The 17,568-nt window shown below is 38.3% G+C and overlaps 1 protein-coding gene across 2 annotated transcripts in view; it reads left to right on the top strand.

The window, feature by feature from the left end:
- The first annotated feature begins 7,072 nt into the window (after nt 1-7,072).
- The window catches only part of aqr (aquarius intron-binding spliceosomal factor), a 145,165-nt gene continuing 134,669 nt past the window's right edge, over nt 7,073-17,568 (top strand). For both annotated transcript variants that reach the window (XM_057859735.1, XM_057859734.1), the window contains exons 1-11: nt 7,073-7,209; nt 8,227-8,333; nt 9,058-9,114; nt 9,789-9,829; nt 9,919-9,954; nt 10,028-10,148; nt 10,218-10,358; nt 11,100-11,168; nt 16,503-16,603; nt 16,696-16,772; nt 17,412-17,476. In XM_057859735.1, the coding sequence (XP_057715718.1) occupies nt 8,241-8,333; nt 9,058-9,114; nt 9,789-9,829; nt 9,919-9,954; nt 10,028-10,148; nt 10,218-10,358; nt 11,100-11,168; nt 16,503-16,603; nt 16,696-16,772; nt 17,412-17,476 (801 nt within the window). In that variant the 5' untranslated portion in view covers nt 7,073-7,209; nt 8,227-8,240. The remainder of the gene's footprint in view (nt 7,210-8,226; nt 8,334-9,057; nt 9,115-9,788; nt 9,830-9,918; nt 9,955-10,027; nt 10,149-10,217; nt 10,359-11,099; nt 11,169-16,502; nt 16,604-16,695; nt 16,773-17,411; nt 17,477-17,568) is intronic.

Genomic DNA, 17,568 nt, shown 5'->3' with positions numbered 1-17,568 from the left:
TATCTCCCTCGATCTGGGGCTCCATGCAAGATCTCACCCCGTGGCGTCAAAATGATAACAAGAACGGTGAGCAAAAATCCCAGAAACACACGGGGGAACCTAGTGAATGACCTACAGAGAGCTGGGACCACAAAAACAAAAGCTACTATCAGTAACACAATGCGCCACCAGGGACTCAAATCCTGCACTGCCAAACATGTCCCCCTGCTGTAGCCAGTACACGTCCAGGCCCGTCTGCGGTTCACTAGAGAGCATTTGGATGATCCAGAAGAGGACTGGGAGAATGTGTTATGGTCAGATGAAACCAAAATAGAACTTTTTGGTAGAAACACAGGTTCTCGTGTTTGGAGGAGAAAGAATACTCACTTGCACCATACCCACTGTGAAGCATGGGGGTGGAAACATCATGCTTTGGGGCTGTTTTTCTGCAAAAGGACCAGGACGACTGATCTGTGTAAAGGAAAGAATGAATGGGGGCATGTATCGAGAGATTTTGAGTGAAAATCTCCTTACATCAGCAAGGGCATTGAAGTTGAGACGTGGCTGGGTCTTTCAGCATGACAATGATCCCAAACACACAGCCAGGGCAACAAAGAAGTGGCTTCGTAAGAAGCATTTCAAGGTCCTGGAGTGGCCTAGCCAGTCTCCAGATCTCAACCCCAGAGAAAATCTGTGGAGGGAGTTGAAATTCCGTGTTGCCAAACGACAGCCCCAAAACATCACTGCTCTAGAGGAGATCTGCATGGAGGAATGGGCCAAAATACCAGCAACAGTGTGTGAAAAGCTTGTGAAGAGTTACAGAAAATGTTTGGCCTCCATTATTGCCAACAAAGGGTACATAACAAAGTATTGAGATGAACTTTTGGCATTGACCAAATACTTATTTTCCACCATGATTTGCAAATAAATTCTTTAAAAATCAAACGATGTGATTTTTTTTTTTTTTTTTTTTTTTTTTCCCCACATTCTGTCTCTCATGGTTGAGGTTTACCCATGTTGACAATTACAGGCCTCTCTAATATTTTCAAGTGGGAGAACTTGCACAATTAGTGGTTGACAAAATACTTATTTGCCCCACTGTAAATTTAAATGAATTCATTGTAGTACATTTGATAAATGTAAATTTCCACTGATGAAATTCTTCATAGTACTTTGTTGTAAAATTCCAGATTGTCGGTCGTCGTGTTTTTCAAATAGCCAGCCACGCTGCAAAAGTCCAATGCAGTTTGGACAAGATGCTACTCCGCCGCTCAACATTCATGCCCTCAGTGCATCAGGGATTTGAGTTGTGTTTCTTGTTATGTGAATAAAAGAGTTCTAAAAATACATTAATGTACACTTTATTTACATCTGCGTATTTATATACAATTACACACACATATGACAGACAATAAATGTACAGTATGTATTATTTATATTATTTAATAATGATCTAATGTTAACATACACATTCAGAGTTTTAAATATACAGTATACTTACTATACTGAAAAAGCAGTTTCTGCTATTGCACCCCTCTTTAAAAAAAACTGCTGTATTTTAAGCCAAAAGAACCGTTGTGTTTGATAGAACAATATGTCTATATGCTGCCATTGCAAATTCGTTTCGCATTAAGCCCCCGAACTATTTTTAATTTGTCCATTTTACCCCGGGAACCCCCGTTTACAAAATGGCCAGAAAAAGACAAGTTTCACATGAAACTCAACAGTCTGTTCTTAGAAATGAAGGCTATTCCATAAGACAAATTGACAAGAAACCGAAGATTTCCTGTAACGCTGTGTATCACTCCTGCCTTCAGATAGCAGCACAAACAAGATCTAACCAGAGTAGAAAGAGAAGCGGGATGCCCCGCTGCACAACCGAGCAAGAAGACAAGTACAGTCTCTACTTTGAGATTACATACATATACTGTATATAGCTTGAGTGTTCTGCGCAGGATCTTAGCTGTCCCTAGGATTGTGCTCTTCTGAACGGAGATGTCAGACGGTGTTACTGGTATCTTTTGGAGCCATGTACCCAGCTTGGGGGTTACTGCCCCTAATGTCCCGAACACTACTGGCACTACGGTTGTCTTCACTCCCCACATTTTCTCCAACTCTTCCTTCAACCCTTGATATTTCTCCAGCTTTTCGTGTTCTTTTTTCCTGATGTTGCTATCACTCGGGATTGCTACAGCTATCACTACTGCTGTCTTCTGATGTTTATCCACCACCACTACAGTATGTCGGGCTGGTTGGCCATCATCAGTTTGTCTGTCTGGATCTGGAAGTCCGACAGGATCTTAGCTCGGTTGTTCTCGACCACCTTTGGAGGTGTCGCCCACCTTGACTCCGGGGTCTCCAGTCTGTACTCGGCACAGATGTTCCTGTACACTATGCCTGCTACCTGGTTATGTCGTTCCATGTATGCCTTGCCTGCCAGCATCCTACACCCTGCTGTGATGTGCTTGACTGTCTCAGGGGCCTCTTTGCATAGCCTGCACCTGGGGTTCTGTCTGGTGTGATGGACCCGGCCTCTATTGATCTTGTGTTTAGGGCCTGTTCTTGTGCTGCCATGATCAGTGCCTCCGTGCTGTCTTTCAGTCTGGCCTTTTCCAGCCACTGGTATGTTTTTCCAATGTCAGCTACCCCCTCAATTTGTCGGTGGTACATACCATGTAGGGGCTTGTCCTATCATGATATCTCCTCAGGGTCCTCCTCCTTACTGGGCTTCTGTTGCCTGAGGCATTCACCGAGCAGGTCATCACTGGGGGCCAACTTTACAACTCTAAAAGCCAACTCAAAACCAGTTGCACATGTGAGCATCAAATGCAGTATCTACCAAGAAGATGCTCTGTCACCCCTGCTGTTCTGCATAGGCCTAAACCCCCTCAGCCAGATCATCACCAAGAGTGGTTTTGGGTACTGGTTCCGAAGTGGAACAACCATCAGTCACCTCCTCTACATGGATGATATCAAGCTGTATGCCAAGAACGAGCGTGACATCGACTCCCTCATTCGACGCATGAGAATATACAGCAATGACATCAGGATGTCATTCGGACTAGATATGTGTGGGCGAATGGTATCCAGAAGAGGGAATGTGATCTCAACTGAAGGGGCTGAACTACCTGAAGGCAACATAACAGATGTGCAGGACAGCTACAAATACCTAGGGAATCCCACAGGCATATGGGAACCATGAGGAAGCAACTAGGAGGTCTGCCACAACCAAATACTTACAGAGGGCGAGGCAGGTCCTCAACAGTCAGCTGAATGGCAAGAATAAGGTCCAGGCCATTACCATCCAATCCCTACCAGTAATCAGATACCCTGCTGGCATCGTATTCTGGCCACAGGAAGCGATGCAGGCTACCGACATCAAGACAAGGAAGCTCCTTACAATGCACTGAGGGTTTGACCCTAAGTTCAGCATCCTGAGGCTCTACACAAAGCGGAAAGAGGGAGGCCGAGGACTAGTGAGCATCAGAGCAACTTATCCAGGAGGAAACTACATCCCTCCAAGAGTACATCATGAAAATGGCCCCCAGTGATGACCTGCTCGGTGAATGCCTCAGGCAACAGAAGTCCAGTAAGGAGGAGGACCCTGAGGAGCTGTCATGGAAGGACAAGCCCCTGCATGGTATGTACCACCGACAAATTGAGGGGGCAGCACAATAAGCCCCCGAACTATTTTTAATTTGTCCGTTTTACCCTGGAAACCCCCGTTTACAGACGTCACGTAACTGCTTTTGTTTCAACTCAACCATAAAACGAAGGTAATAAATTAAATTTATTATTCAAAATGTCTGTCATTTTTAGCTTAGAATCAATAATTGATGTCTAATATTTCGTATAAAAAAATCGACTTTAAAAAGTTATTCACTGGCATATTTTAAACTTTTAAACAAATTACGTCACAATGAAAAAAATGGTGTCTGTAAAAAGAAACGGATATCTACCTCATAACTATTGCTTAATTGTATTTTTTTTTTTTGTTACTGTCGCATTTTCTCCGATATTTTAGATGATAAATAATCGATCCAAACAAAGAGAAATTGAAAAAAAAACATTTAAAAGGGCAAATATATGAAAAAAAAAATCTCGACCACTCCTTGATGTCTGTGATTTCTGCATATCCACCTTTCTTATATTACCATGTTTCACCCACTAAATCCCCCAAAATCCAGCTGTGGCCATTCACAGCTGTGTCTTGACACTCGGATACATGCTACATGGAGTTTTTGGATCGGAAAGAGGTAAGTACGCGAAAATATCTCGTTACAATCATGGCCTCTTTAATTATGCTCTCGTGTGCTCTCACCTCCAGTTAGGGTTTTGCTGTTTAAAAAAATAAAAATAAAAAATGCCCTCTTGTTCAAAAATTTTCTCCACCCAGAAAATTGAGATTTTAAGCTTTCCAATGATGTTTCACACATGCATATACAGTGCCTTGCAAAAGTATTCGGCCCCTTGAATCTTGCAACCTTTCGCCACATTTCAGGCTTCAAACATAAAGATATGAAATTTAATTTTTTTTGTCAAGAATCAACAACAAGTGGGACACAATCGTGAAGTGGAACAACATTTATTGGATAATTTAAACTTTTTTAACAAATAAAAAACTGAAAAGTGGGGCGTGCAATATTATTCGGCCCCTTTACTTTCAGTGCAGCAAACTCACTCCAGAAGTTCAGTGAGGATCTCTGAATGATCCAATGTTGTCCTAAATGACCGATGATGATAAATACAATCCACCTGTGTGTAATCAAGTCTCCGTATAAATGCACCTGCTCTGTGATAGTCTCAGGGTTCTGTTTAAAGTGCAGAGAGCATTATGAAAACCAAGGAACACACCAGGCAGGTCCGAGATACTGTTGTGGAGAAGTTTAAAGAAAAAGATTTCCCAAGCTTTAAACATCTCAAGGAGCACTGTGCAAGCCATCATATTGAAATGGAAGGAGCATCAGACCACTGCAAATCTACCAAGACCCGACCGTCCTTCCATACTTTCTTCTCAAACAAGGAGAAAACTGATCAGAGATGCAGCCAAGAGGCCCATGATCACTCTGGATGAACTGCAGAGATCTACAGCTGAGGTGGGAGAGTCTGTCCATAGGACAACAATCAGTCGTACACTGCACAAATCTGGCCTTTATGGAAGAGTGGCAAGAAGAAAGCCATTTCTCAAAGATATCAATAAAAAGTCTCGTTTAAAGTTTGCCACAAGCCACCTGGGAGATGGACCAAACGTGGAAGAAGGTGCTCTGGTCAGATGAAACCAAAATGGAACTTTTTGGCCACAATGCAAAACGATATGTTTGGTGTAAAAGCAACACAGCTCATCACCCTGAACACACCATCCCCACTGTCAAACATGGTGGTGGCAGCATCATGGTTTGGGCCTGCTTTTCTTCAGCAGGGACAGGGAAGATGGTTAAAATTGACGGGAAGATGGATGCAGCCAAATACAGGAACATTTTGGAAGAAAACCTGTTGGTATCTGCACAAGACCTGAGACTGGGACGGAGATTTATCTTCCAACAGGACAATGATCCAAAACATAAAGCCAAATCTACAATGGAATGGTTAAAAAATAAACGTATCCAGGTGTTAGAATGGCCAAGTCAAAGTCCAGACCTGAATCCAATCGAGAATCTGTGGAAAGAGCTGAAGACTGCTGTTCACAAACACTCTCCAACCTCACTGAGCTCGAGCTGTTTTGCAAGGAAGAATGGGCAAGAATGTCAGTCTCTCGATGTGCAAAACTGATAAAAACATACCCCAAGCGACTTGCAGCTGTAATTGGAGCAAAAGGTGGCGCTACAAAGTAGGGGGCCGAATAATATTGCAGGCCCCACTTTTCAGTTTTTTATTTGTTAAAAAAGTTTAAATTATCCAATAAATGTTGTTCCACTTCCTGATTGTGTCCCACTTGTTGTTGATTCTTGACAAAAAATTAAAATTTTATATCTTTATGTTTGAAGCCTGAAATGTGGCGAAAGGTTCAAGGGGGCCGAATACTTTTGCAAGGCACTGTAGGACAATTTTCAAATTTGGCCTAATCGGGGGTCTCAGAGTGGAACTTCAAGTCACCTCAGTGTTTCCCGCCATATATATATGTATATATATGTTTATACGTATATATATGGTGGAAAACACAGACAAGATTGAAAAAGCAGTTTCTGCTCTTGCACTCCTCTTGAAAAGAAACTGCTATATTTTAAGCCAAAACAACTGTTGTGTTTGATAGAACAATATGTCTATATGCTGCCATAGCAGAATCATGGCGCATTACGCCCCCGAACTATTTTTAAATCGTCAGTTTTACCCTGAAAACCCCCGTTTACAGACGTCGTACAACCGCTTTTGTTTGAACCCAGCCATAAAACGAAGGTAATTAATTATATTTATTATTCAAAATGTCATTTTAGCTTAGAATCATTTATTGATGTATAATATTTCGTTTACAAAAAAAAAACGGCTTAAAAAAATTATTCACTCGCATATTTTAAACTTTGAAACAAACGACGTCACAACGAAAAAAAAATGGCGTCTGTAAAAAAGTCACGGATGTCTACCTCATAACTATCGCTTCATTGTATTTTTTTTTTTTGTTACTGTCACATTTTCTCCAATATGTTCGATGATAAATAATCGATCCAAACAAAGAAAAATTGAAGAAGAAAAAAACATTTAAAGGGGTAAATATATGAAAAATAAAATCTCAACCACTCCTTGATGTCTGTGATTTCTGCATATCGACCCTTGTTATATTACCATGTTTGAATGTAATTTTTAATTTCTCAAAATCTTTACGTTTTAATCATTTACTCAATGAATGAATTGAATGAATAAACTTTACGCGGTGTTATTTTGGAATTTGTGACTTTTGGCTTGGCTCGTCCTAACCACGCCTTCCATGGCCATGGTTCAAATTTCAACTCATTGTTACATTGTTACAAATAAAACATTGATAAAAAGATAAGAGCTTTAGCTTTTTCCTTCTTCCACTTTACTGTTTATTAATGTACTGTACGGTAGCGTAATTATGTTTTTGTTTTACAACACGTTCTTATGGTAGGAACATTTGTTTTTGCTCGACATTCTTCAGAACACGTTTTTGAGCGGACCGTAACCCGGAAGTGTGTCGCATTCATTTCGTATTGTTGTGTACATGCGTTTACCAACCGCAAACTTTTACTCCGCATCCATGCTGAAAGAATAATACAGGTCTGTTATACTCTTGAATTTTCAATTTGGGTTTAACATAACGCTCAGAAAAAAACTCCGTAACAAAAGGAATCATGTTCTTATTTCTACAAATTCGCTTAGCCGAAAATATCGGTTATGCCCGTGGTCTCATTTTGGAAAGCTTTTCTTCTAAAAGTCTTGATTTTACGGCTAAAGAGACTCGTAAAAGCCTATTGTTTATAGTATTTCATTCTAGGAACTCATCTTACTTATTATGTTCATTTTACATGTTCAGTTAGTTTGGAACTTATAAATAGACAACTTCTGTTGCTGAGTGCTTAGTTGTACTATATATAAAGTATATACAGTATATACATTATAGTGCTTATTCAACTTCACCGAGTTGTTTACACGTCTTTTCATTCATTTTGTTTTACACGTATGAAGTGGGTAGGGACGTCCGAACTCCTTTTTGTCTCTGTTTTAACTCATTCCCCACCATTAACGGCGATAGACATCAACTTCATTTTAAACTTCATTGCTGCCAATGAATAATCATGTTTTAGTACCATTCACAGCCAATGAGTTAATTTATGACAACATTAAATCCAGCTGTAGGGAAGGTTATTGATGTGTTTCCTTAGTTTAAGAGTTGTTAGTGTTAATATGCTAAAGTGACATCAGCTTCATTTTAATTGGGATTTCTGGCAGTGAATTATCAAGTTTTAGTACCATTGACAGTGATAGATATCAGTCCAAGTGGATTGGATGTCCATCATGGTCAAGGGCAGTCATTGAGTTAATTTCTTAAAATATTAGTTTGCTAATGCGTTAGTTTGAGTTTTGTAAGTGTTCAATTGTCAAAGTTACTTAGTGGTCAATGGAAAAACAGCAAAATTTTAAAGAGACTTGGTTGTCTATTAATGTTCATGGTAGCCAACTTATTTTAACAATCAACTACCATCTTTCCTTCCTTTTTCATGTCACCCACTCTCAAATTTTCACCTCGCAAGACACTTGCACAAGTTGTGTCAAAATGACATATTTTTCCAACAGTTCTCAACGGAAAAATGCTTGGGACAACCAACATCGAGAAGGAAAGTCCAGCAAAAAAGATTGCTGCGCCGTCTGTGTCGCAGATTAATGCAGAATACGTCACGCAGGTAACATTAAACACTTAGTTCTATAGCTGCTATGTTGCATTTTTAAGTGTATAATGTTGTCACTCAAGAGATCACAAGTTTAAGGACATAAATTATGCCTAAAAATCCATATGACGTTCTCTTTGTTGACAGAATTAGCCTTTGGCGTATGATGATGCTAATAATACTCATAAAACACACAAATATATGTATATATGTATGTGTGGAAGACTTTTTTTTTTTTTTTTTTTTTTTTAATATTTAAAATGGTTTATTCTGACAGAATTTTGTAAATTGAAGTTACCGGATTTTCCGCACTATAGGGTGCATCAGAGTATAAGCCGCACCTTCAATGAATGGCCTATTTTAAAACTGTTTTCATATATAAGGCGTAGTAGTAGTTCTCGGGGTTGCATTATGCATCCACTAGATGAAGCTGCGCTAAAGGTAATGTCATGCCATGATTGATCAATACTGATCCATATATAAGGTGCATCGGATTATAAGGCTCACTTGAAAATTAAAGGCTTTTGGGTGCGCCTTGTAGTGCAGAAAATACAGCATTCTACCAGTTTTTTTAGTCACAATGAATTTGTGTTTGTTTTTCATGCATATTTATGATTTTTTTTTTTTTATAAGCAAAAACAAACAAAAAAATCACTTGGAAACATTTTCTGCATTAAAAGCAAATACTACAGGAAGTATTTTTGTTATGCATTATCTATTTTTTCCAATTGTATTTCAGCTGGCAAACAAATATTGGGCCCCTCATGCAAAAAACAAGCTACCGTTTGACCCTAAGGTGAGTGTGCAGTACTCTGTTTTAGGGCTGCTACTCTGTTTTCGGGCTGCAGCTATCGAATATTTTTACTAGTCGATTAATCGGTGGACTAGTTAGTTCGAATAATCGAGTAATCGGATAAGTAACATGAAAAATTAAAATACCCGAGCTGAGCCTAAAACGGTATAATTTTTTTTTTTTTAAATGAGGATCTATGGACAACAAAAGAACAATTGGCTAATTTGTACGGAAAAAGTCCTGTAGCTTAAATGCTATAAAATGCTAAAGCTTTTTTTTTCTTTTTTTTTTTTAACAATGCTTTTAACAAATGGTTCAGACACATATACTCACAAAATGAACGGTTAAATATACATATAAACTAAACCATGAATGCATTAAAAAACATTTGCTCAAACAAAAACTTGGCTAATGTTGGTCTTAGCAGGGAGCAGGTGGTTTCTGCCATGAAAAATAAGTTATATTCATTTTTGCCAGCCAAATCAATAAAATTACATGCAAACACTTGCAAAATAAACGAATACTCAAAGCAATGAACGAATACTCAAAGCAACAACATTGAATTCGAATATTTTTTTCTAATCGAATACTCTATTTAATCGATTAACTTTAGCTTTACTCTGTTTGATGGGAACGTTAAATGACTTAATCAAAAATATTGCCTTTTTTGCTTTTAGGTGATGGAGGATATTTATGAAAAAGAGATTCTCATGTCAAAGTAAATACTTTTTTTTTCCTTTTTTTTTTTTTTTTCTTTTATAATTAACTTTTCCATTTCTGAGTTAATGTTGTTTATCTCCTTTTCAGATTTGCCATTAGAAAAATCATGTTGCTGGAGTTCAGGTACCTTTTTTGACTCCTACTTTTATTCAAAACAAATCACTTCATCATATCTTTATTTGTAATTTTCTTGCAGTCAGTACCTGGAAAACTACCTTTGGGTGAACTACAACCCAGAGGTGTCCAGCAACGCCTTCCTCATGTCTATTAGCTGCATTGTCAATGAGAAGTTCAGGGAAAATGTGCCAGCTTGGGAGGTAACACATATCATCTGTGCTACCCTCACCAACTTTGTGAAACGTTAATATGTGTTTCTTTCTTATCAGGTATTCAAAAAGGAGCCTGGCCATTTTTCTTTCTTCTTCAAATGTGTAATGGAAGCCCTGTTGGCGGGCGATGAAGGCGGCCTTACCCTGAAAGAGCAAACAGTGCTGCTGGAATTTCTCGACCACTGCTTCAATAGTCTCGTATGTACCATGACTCAATCTAATGTACAAACTACTAGGGTTGGGACAATACATGTGTAGACTAACTCACCACTGGGTTTAAGGATGGACCCTACCACAAAAATGGGCAAGTAATTGACACTTCTTAAAAGGCATGGTGTTGCATATAGATGCCACCAGGTGGCAGCAAGGCATTTCAAGGCTACACACTGCCAATAAATGTTTATTTATTTAGTTATTTATCTTATCAAATACATTTTCTGGTCTGGTATGTGCAACCATAAAATTTTCACTTTTTTTTACCCAGGACATTGCCATGATTCTTTCCTTTTAAAATTCTATGAGGAGCTGGTAAACTATTAAACGCCTATTAATGCTTTAAAAAATTCTAACAAACATTTGATTTGGTGTTACATTCATACATTAACTTAATGAATACCTTTTTTGAGCAAAAGATTCCCTATTCCTGAAATGTTACGCTTCACGCTTCATCATAGAACTTGTCAAAATGTTATTTTGCCCACAAGGTGGCAGTATAGCTCTGGGCCACATCATTTTGGTCATTGTGTATTTCGTGGTGCTGCATTGAAGCACTGCAGAGGTCTCATTTGAAAATGTGCTATAGTTGCATACTCACTATTGATGTGCTACTATAAAGCCTCCTGAATTTTTTAGCGCAGTGAAATGTAAAAAAAAAAAAAAAAAAAAAAAATCATTGGTGTTTTATCATTACTAACACTCCCTTTCTGTTTCTTTACTCAGGAGGTAGATTTGATCCGAGAGCAGGTGCAGCAGCTCATCTCTCTGCCTATGTGGATGTGTCTCTTACCGGTAAGATCAACAGCAATAAGAAATAAGTGATGTGAATTGCAATCAGTTGGCACATTGTTTTTGTGGTTAGAACATCTACCTCAAGAGTTCTGAAGCTGGCTTTTCACATCTGGGCTCCGGCCTTCCAGTTTTAAAGCATGCCCCCCCCTTCCATTTGCCTGTATTTTTTTGTGGGTACTGTAGCTTCCTCACATAACAAAAACATGTTCATTTTAGGTGAGTTGAAGACTAATTTCAGGGTTTGTGCGGGTCATTAATAAGCATTTAAGTCATTAAATGGATTTTGTCAAATTTCAGGCCTTAAAAAGTAATAAAAAGCGTTAAAATAAATGTTTGAGGCATTGAAAATTATGTTAACTTGACCGTTGAAAAGCTTTTTTTTTTTTTTTTTTTCATTATTTGAGTTGTCTGATATTACCGGGTAGCCAGGATAAGAGAACACAAGATCATCACGTGATAAGAGAGAAGATAATGTATTGGCCCGAATATAAGACGGCCCTGATTATAAGACGATCTCCTCTTTTTCAAGACTCAAGTTTGAAAAATGACTTTTTGAACACCAAATTAATTTTCATACAGAAAATAATTACAGTACATCTGAAAAAAAAAACCAATTATAACAATATATTTGAGGAAAAAAGCATGTTATTTTGCCTCATTCAAATCTTAATATCTAGACCTTTAAATATAAACTAAAGTGCAATCACATTCGTAAATGAATGGCTTATGGTTTTTGAAATGTTAATAAACCAGTCTATTGTGATAAAACAAAATTGCAATAACTGCAATAACCATCAAAGTGAGGTCTAACTAACGGTAGTCTTGAAACAAATCTGAATAAGGAAAAACATTGCAATAAAATAATGCAAACTGGTTAAACTTGAGAGTAGCTGAGATCTGTCATGACAGAACATTACTTCTCAAGTTCAGCATTCGCTTCAGTGATATCTGGCGCCAATCTAGCGTCGTGAATGGGTATAATGTCTAGACTGCGAATATTTTCAGTGTTATTTCAATGCAAAAAACACCATCATATTCGGGCCAATACGGTACTATCGGCTACCCGATAATATCGGGCGAGAAACGCATTTTAAAATGACATCGGATAATAATGAAATCGTTTTTTCATTATCGGTTTTGGGTCAATATGCATGTTGCCTTCAAAGTGAATGTAGAAGTCTTCTGCCTTTGTAGAAGGGTTTGTCAAAGCTTCGCGCAGCAGTTATGCCTATTGACCATTAGATGTCTCCAAACTCAGATACTTGGGATTCGTTATGTGAGCAGACCATTTGCATTCATGGTGCAAAAATTCAATGAACAATAAATGACCGAAAAATAATCAATAATAAACTAATTACATCCCCATTCACTGTACTGAAGCTGTGAGCCTTTGTTGTTATTTTGAACCAGAAGCACTATGTGAGCCATAGGCGGAATGGCAGTGCCTTACTGGCACTTGCACTTGAGCCAAAAAATTGATGTTTGCATTATTTTGATTTCAACAACAAATATATTAGTGCATTATAGAGACTTTTCCCCATAACTTCAGTTGAAGTTGTTCTCTTATTTTTCACAGAATTCTTATTGGAAAACCTTGAAGTTGTTACATTCATCATTATTAAAGTATCCAGTGGGGCATCACAATACAACTAGCCATAAAATGTCAAGTCCATGACCGCATGTATAGATATCGGATGGATATTGGTATCAGATTTTTAGAGTTGAACAGTATCGCAATGTAAGTTATACAGTATGTTATAAAGTCTTTTTCGGACAACTCTTTGAGTTACAATTTCTATGAGTGAAACTATCTGCAGTTGGGCAAGGACATGAAATTAGTTTAAAGTGGCAATAAAAAGCATTAAATGAGGTTTGCTGATACATGTAGAAACCCTGAATTTGTCCATTGGATGTAAATTTATATGTGAAGACTTGTTTATCTCTATGTGCCTTGCGATTGGCTAATGTTCAGTCTAATAATACAGCATTTTCATTTGCAGTTTTGTTTAATGGATTTATTATTTTTCCTCACCATGTAAAACGTTTTTGTCACCTCATCATTTCATCATAACTATTCATTTTATCAAATTATAATAAATTATAATATTTTTCCTACTTTTTGAAAGTGGGTGGATTTGATCCGTGTATTGAAAACAAATGTAGTTAAAGCCAATGCATATCATAGTAATATATTACAAACATTTTACATGAAAGGTTGGGCCCAAGCCCAAAAAGGTTAACCACCCGTTGTAGATGATGAATGGAATTAATATCAACTAGGGTGGGGCTTTATGATTTTAAAAGAAAATCTCTAACCTTATTACATTTTAAACTTTTTAAATGATTGGTAATTGATCATCAGTAGATTAAACAGCCATTGAACATAATAGGAATATAAAGTACTGCTTCCATACAGATTTCTTTTCCGTGAAAATGTACCATCCTCAGGCTCGAGGCATGTAATTAAAAAATGGGTATTTTTAGGCTGTATTAATTAACTGTAGGAAGTTTTATTTCTTGCCTTCGACATCAATTGGAATGCATCAGTATGTTGACATTTTTTTTAATAACAGTATTGACCATGTTTAGCGGGAATGACTATGACCTGTTTTCACCTTGCTCTTTTCAGATGAAAATTATTTTACTGCTCAATCCAGTGAAAGCACATTCTCATTCATCTCTGTTAATACTGATTCACGTGTGTGCACGATGTCCTTATAAAAAATATCTTTGAATATACTTCAGTTGACTTTTTTTTCCCCACTGTTTGCCTGATACTGCAAACCCAAACCAATTCCAAAATTATTGATTGTGTATACTAGTGCAGTGAGGCACTGAAGTATTTGCACCCCTAGTTATTTTTTAAGTTCACCAACTTAGAAAATAGGTAAATGTCTGCAATTTCAATCATGAATGCATTTCCACTTATAGAGACATAATCTAAAAAAAAAATAATCTGAAACTCGCATTGTATATCGTTTTTTAAAAAATTATTGGTAACACTTTATAATAACTATCCGTTTTACTAGTTAATAGATCTTTAGTAAACAGTTCATAAATGATTTATTGTTGATTTGTGAAGTATTTGTTAACAGTTTGTTAAGCATTTACAGGGTGTTCTAATATGGTTGACCCCATTTTAAATGCCCATGCTACTTGATGGATCTGAATAAAACTACCGGTATATACACTTTATGTTGAAGGTCATACGCTTTATTGGTTAAATATACAAAGAAAAGTACAAATATTTGTTGGTTCTATGGAAGATTTTCATAAATGTGCAACATGAGCACTGCCTGCAAAATGCCTTATCAAAATGCCTTTTCTTTTGAAGTGAACGGCATTTCTTAACCTGAAAAGATAGAAATGCCAAACGTTACACACAAAAACTTGAAACCTTTCTACACAAACTGTGTTTCAGGTTAATGACACCCTGTAAATGCTTAACAAACTGTTAACAAATACTTCACAAATCAACAATAAATCATTTATCAACAGTTTACTAATGATCTATTAACTAGTAAAACTGATAGTTATTATTAAGTGTTACCAAATTATTTATTTGTGATATACTGGGGTGAATAATTATTTGTACCCCTGAAAATCAGGAATAATTATGACACTCAAACAGTTGTCAGTCTACCCTAAAAAAAAGTCCACCTTTACCCCATGAGTAACTAACGACCCACCACCCGTTTGAGCCCATTATTGTCACCTGTGCAACCATAACCGTTATCATAATAGTCAGTCATAATCCAACTGCTACCATGGGCAAGACCACAGAGCTTTTGAAATACACCAGAGAGCGATTTGTTGAGCTCCACAAAGCTGGAAAAGTCTATGGGACGATTGAAAAGCAGCTTGGTGAGAATAAATCAACAGTTGCCGCATGACTGATAACCTACCTCGGACTGGGGCTCCAAAAAAAACTCCTCGTGGGGCATCACTCATGATGAGAAAAGTTAGGGCTCAGCCTAGAACTACACGGCAGGAGTGGTCAATGACCTAAAGAGAGCTGCATGCACAATTTCAAAGGCGACTGTCAGTAGAACACTACGATGCAATGGTTTAAAATCATGCATTGCGCAGAAGGCTCCCCTGTTGAAGCCAGTACATGTGAAGGCCCGTATGAAGTGTGCCAGGGACCATCTGAATGATGCAGAGGGGTCATGGGAGAAAGTCATGTGGTCAGATGAGACCAAAGTACAACTTTTTAGCTCAAACTTAACTCGTCGTGTGTGGAGGAAAAAGAAGGATGAGTACAATCCCAAGAACACCATCCCCACTGTGAAGTATGAGGGTGAAAACCTCATGCTTTGGGTCTGCTTTTCGGCAGAGGATACAGGACGACTGTACTGCATAAAGCAGAGGATGAATGGTGAAATGTATCGTCAGATTTTGAGACACAGCCTCCTTCCTTCAGTCAGAGACTTGAAGGTGAGTCGTGGCTGGATCTTCCAACATGACCATGATTCGAAGCACAAAGCCAAGCTGACCAAGGAGTGGCTGCGTAAAAAGCATATCAAGGTTCTGGAGTGGGCTAGCCAGTCTCCAGACCCCAGTCCAATAGGAAATCGTTGGATAAAGCTGAAACTTCGTGTTTCTCAACGACAGCCCCGAAAGCTGACATATCTACAGAAGATTTGTGTGGAGGAATGAGCCAAAATCCCTGTTTCCATATGTGAAAACCTGGTGAAGAGCTACAGAAAGCGTCTGATATCTGTAATTGCAAACAAAGGCTTCTGCACTAAATATTAGCACTAATTTTCTCAGGGGTACAAATACTTATGAACCCCAGTAAATTACTAATAAATCACTGAAAAACCATACCAAGTGAGTTTCTGGTTTATTTTTAAGATTATGTCTATAAATGGAATGCATCCATGATTGAAATTTCAGACTTCTGCCTATTTTCTAAGTGGGTGAACTTGCAAAGTCACAAGGGGTGTAAATACCTCCTCTCCTCACTGTACGTGTGAAATCATGTCCCCTATAAATACATTTTTTCGATCTGGCCTCAACCAAAACTCACAACAATAATTAATCTTCTAGACGCTCACTGATCCAAAATTGCATCACGCATAGTGATTGTTTGAATTCCATAGTTTTATTGGATTTTTATTCTTTCATATCAATTCCATTTGTGCAGGTGCTGGTCCTGGCTGACTAATATTTACTGATTACTGTCCAATCACAGGGCACATATAGACAAACAACCACACAGAATGACAATTTGACTTTTATTTGTCCTGCAAAGTTTTAGGTGAACTCTTTAGTGTTTGATTTTTGAAAAATGTCTAAAATGCCTTTTATTTGTTTTGCGCATTGTTCTAGTCTCGACTCCAGCACGAGCTGAAAAAAGTTCCCAAGCTGCAGAAGTTCTGGAATCTCATCAAGAAGAAATTAGACAAGATGGATGCCGACTCGGCTGAACAGTTTCGTAATCAGTTTTTCTTCTGTTCGGGCAAACAAACAAAACTCTTTCGCTTATTGACTTGTTTTGTATTCCTCTTTTGTTTTCTTCCAGGGCTAAAAAGGAGCGAACTTTCCTTTCGTCTCTCATTAAAAAGTTTCACGGGGTCCTTGAGTCAATTCCATCATCAGGTAAACTTTTTCCTCCCATTTTGGGCCTCGCCTGCAATAAGATAGTTCAGGGTGGGGTAGCTAATTGGTAGTGTTGTCGTTCTCTAACGTAGAGGTTGCTGGTTTGATTCTCTGCCCTGATGAACTCTTAAGTATCTTTGAGTAAGAAGATACTGAACCCCACATTGCTCCTGGTACTGCATCACTAGTAGGTAGATAAGGATATAATGTAAAGCACTCTGAGGGCGTTAAAGGTGGAAAGGCGCTATACAAGTGTAACTCCATTTACCAATATCAATACAAGTTATCTTTGAGATGTTCCCTCCCTTTTCGGGATTGTGCAGTAGGAGCGTGAGCTCCTGCTGCCATGCCACCACCGGCTCGTAATGCGGGCCGACACTGAGACACACCACCCCCTACACCACCCACCTGAAACGCTAAAAACAGAACACTTGTGTGTTTAGGTGGAATTCAGAGCTGACACAATAGATTACAGTCGCAAAACCAGCAGGGTCCACATCAGTCGTAGCACCTGCTGCACATGCTGGTGTTGTCGACACATTTGCGTGCTTGGGCGTGTGCCTTCTTCTCACGTTTGTTTGTCTCTCATTTTGACTATATGCCTTTCTTTATAAATTAACATGTCTCCCTCCTATATAGGGAGCATCAGTATGGACAAGGTGCACTACTGCGAGAGATTTGTTGAACTCATGATTGACCTGGAGGTAAGACGACGCACTTGGTTTTGTTTGGTTAACCCAAAACCGGTTTCTTTTTGGGGGGATTCTTACAATTTAAGATGGCTGTGGTTAGAGGT

This window comes from Corythoichthys intestinalis, chromosome 15 (assembly GCF_030265065.1).
Source record: "Corythoichthys intestinalis isolate RoL2023-P3 chromosome 15, ASM3026506v1, whole genome shotgun sequence".
Lineage (NCBI taxonomy): Eukaryota > Metazoa > Chordata > Actinopteri > Syngnathiformes > Syngnathidae > Corythoichthys > Corythoichthys intestinalis.
Note: the sequence above shows the minus strand (reverse complement) of the source record. Positions and strands in the feature narration are given on the sequence as shown.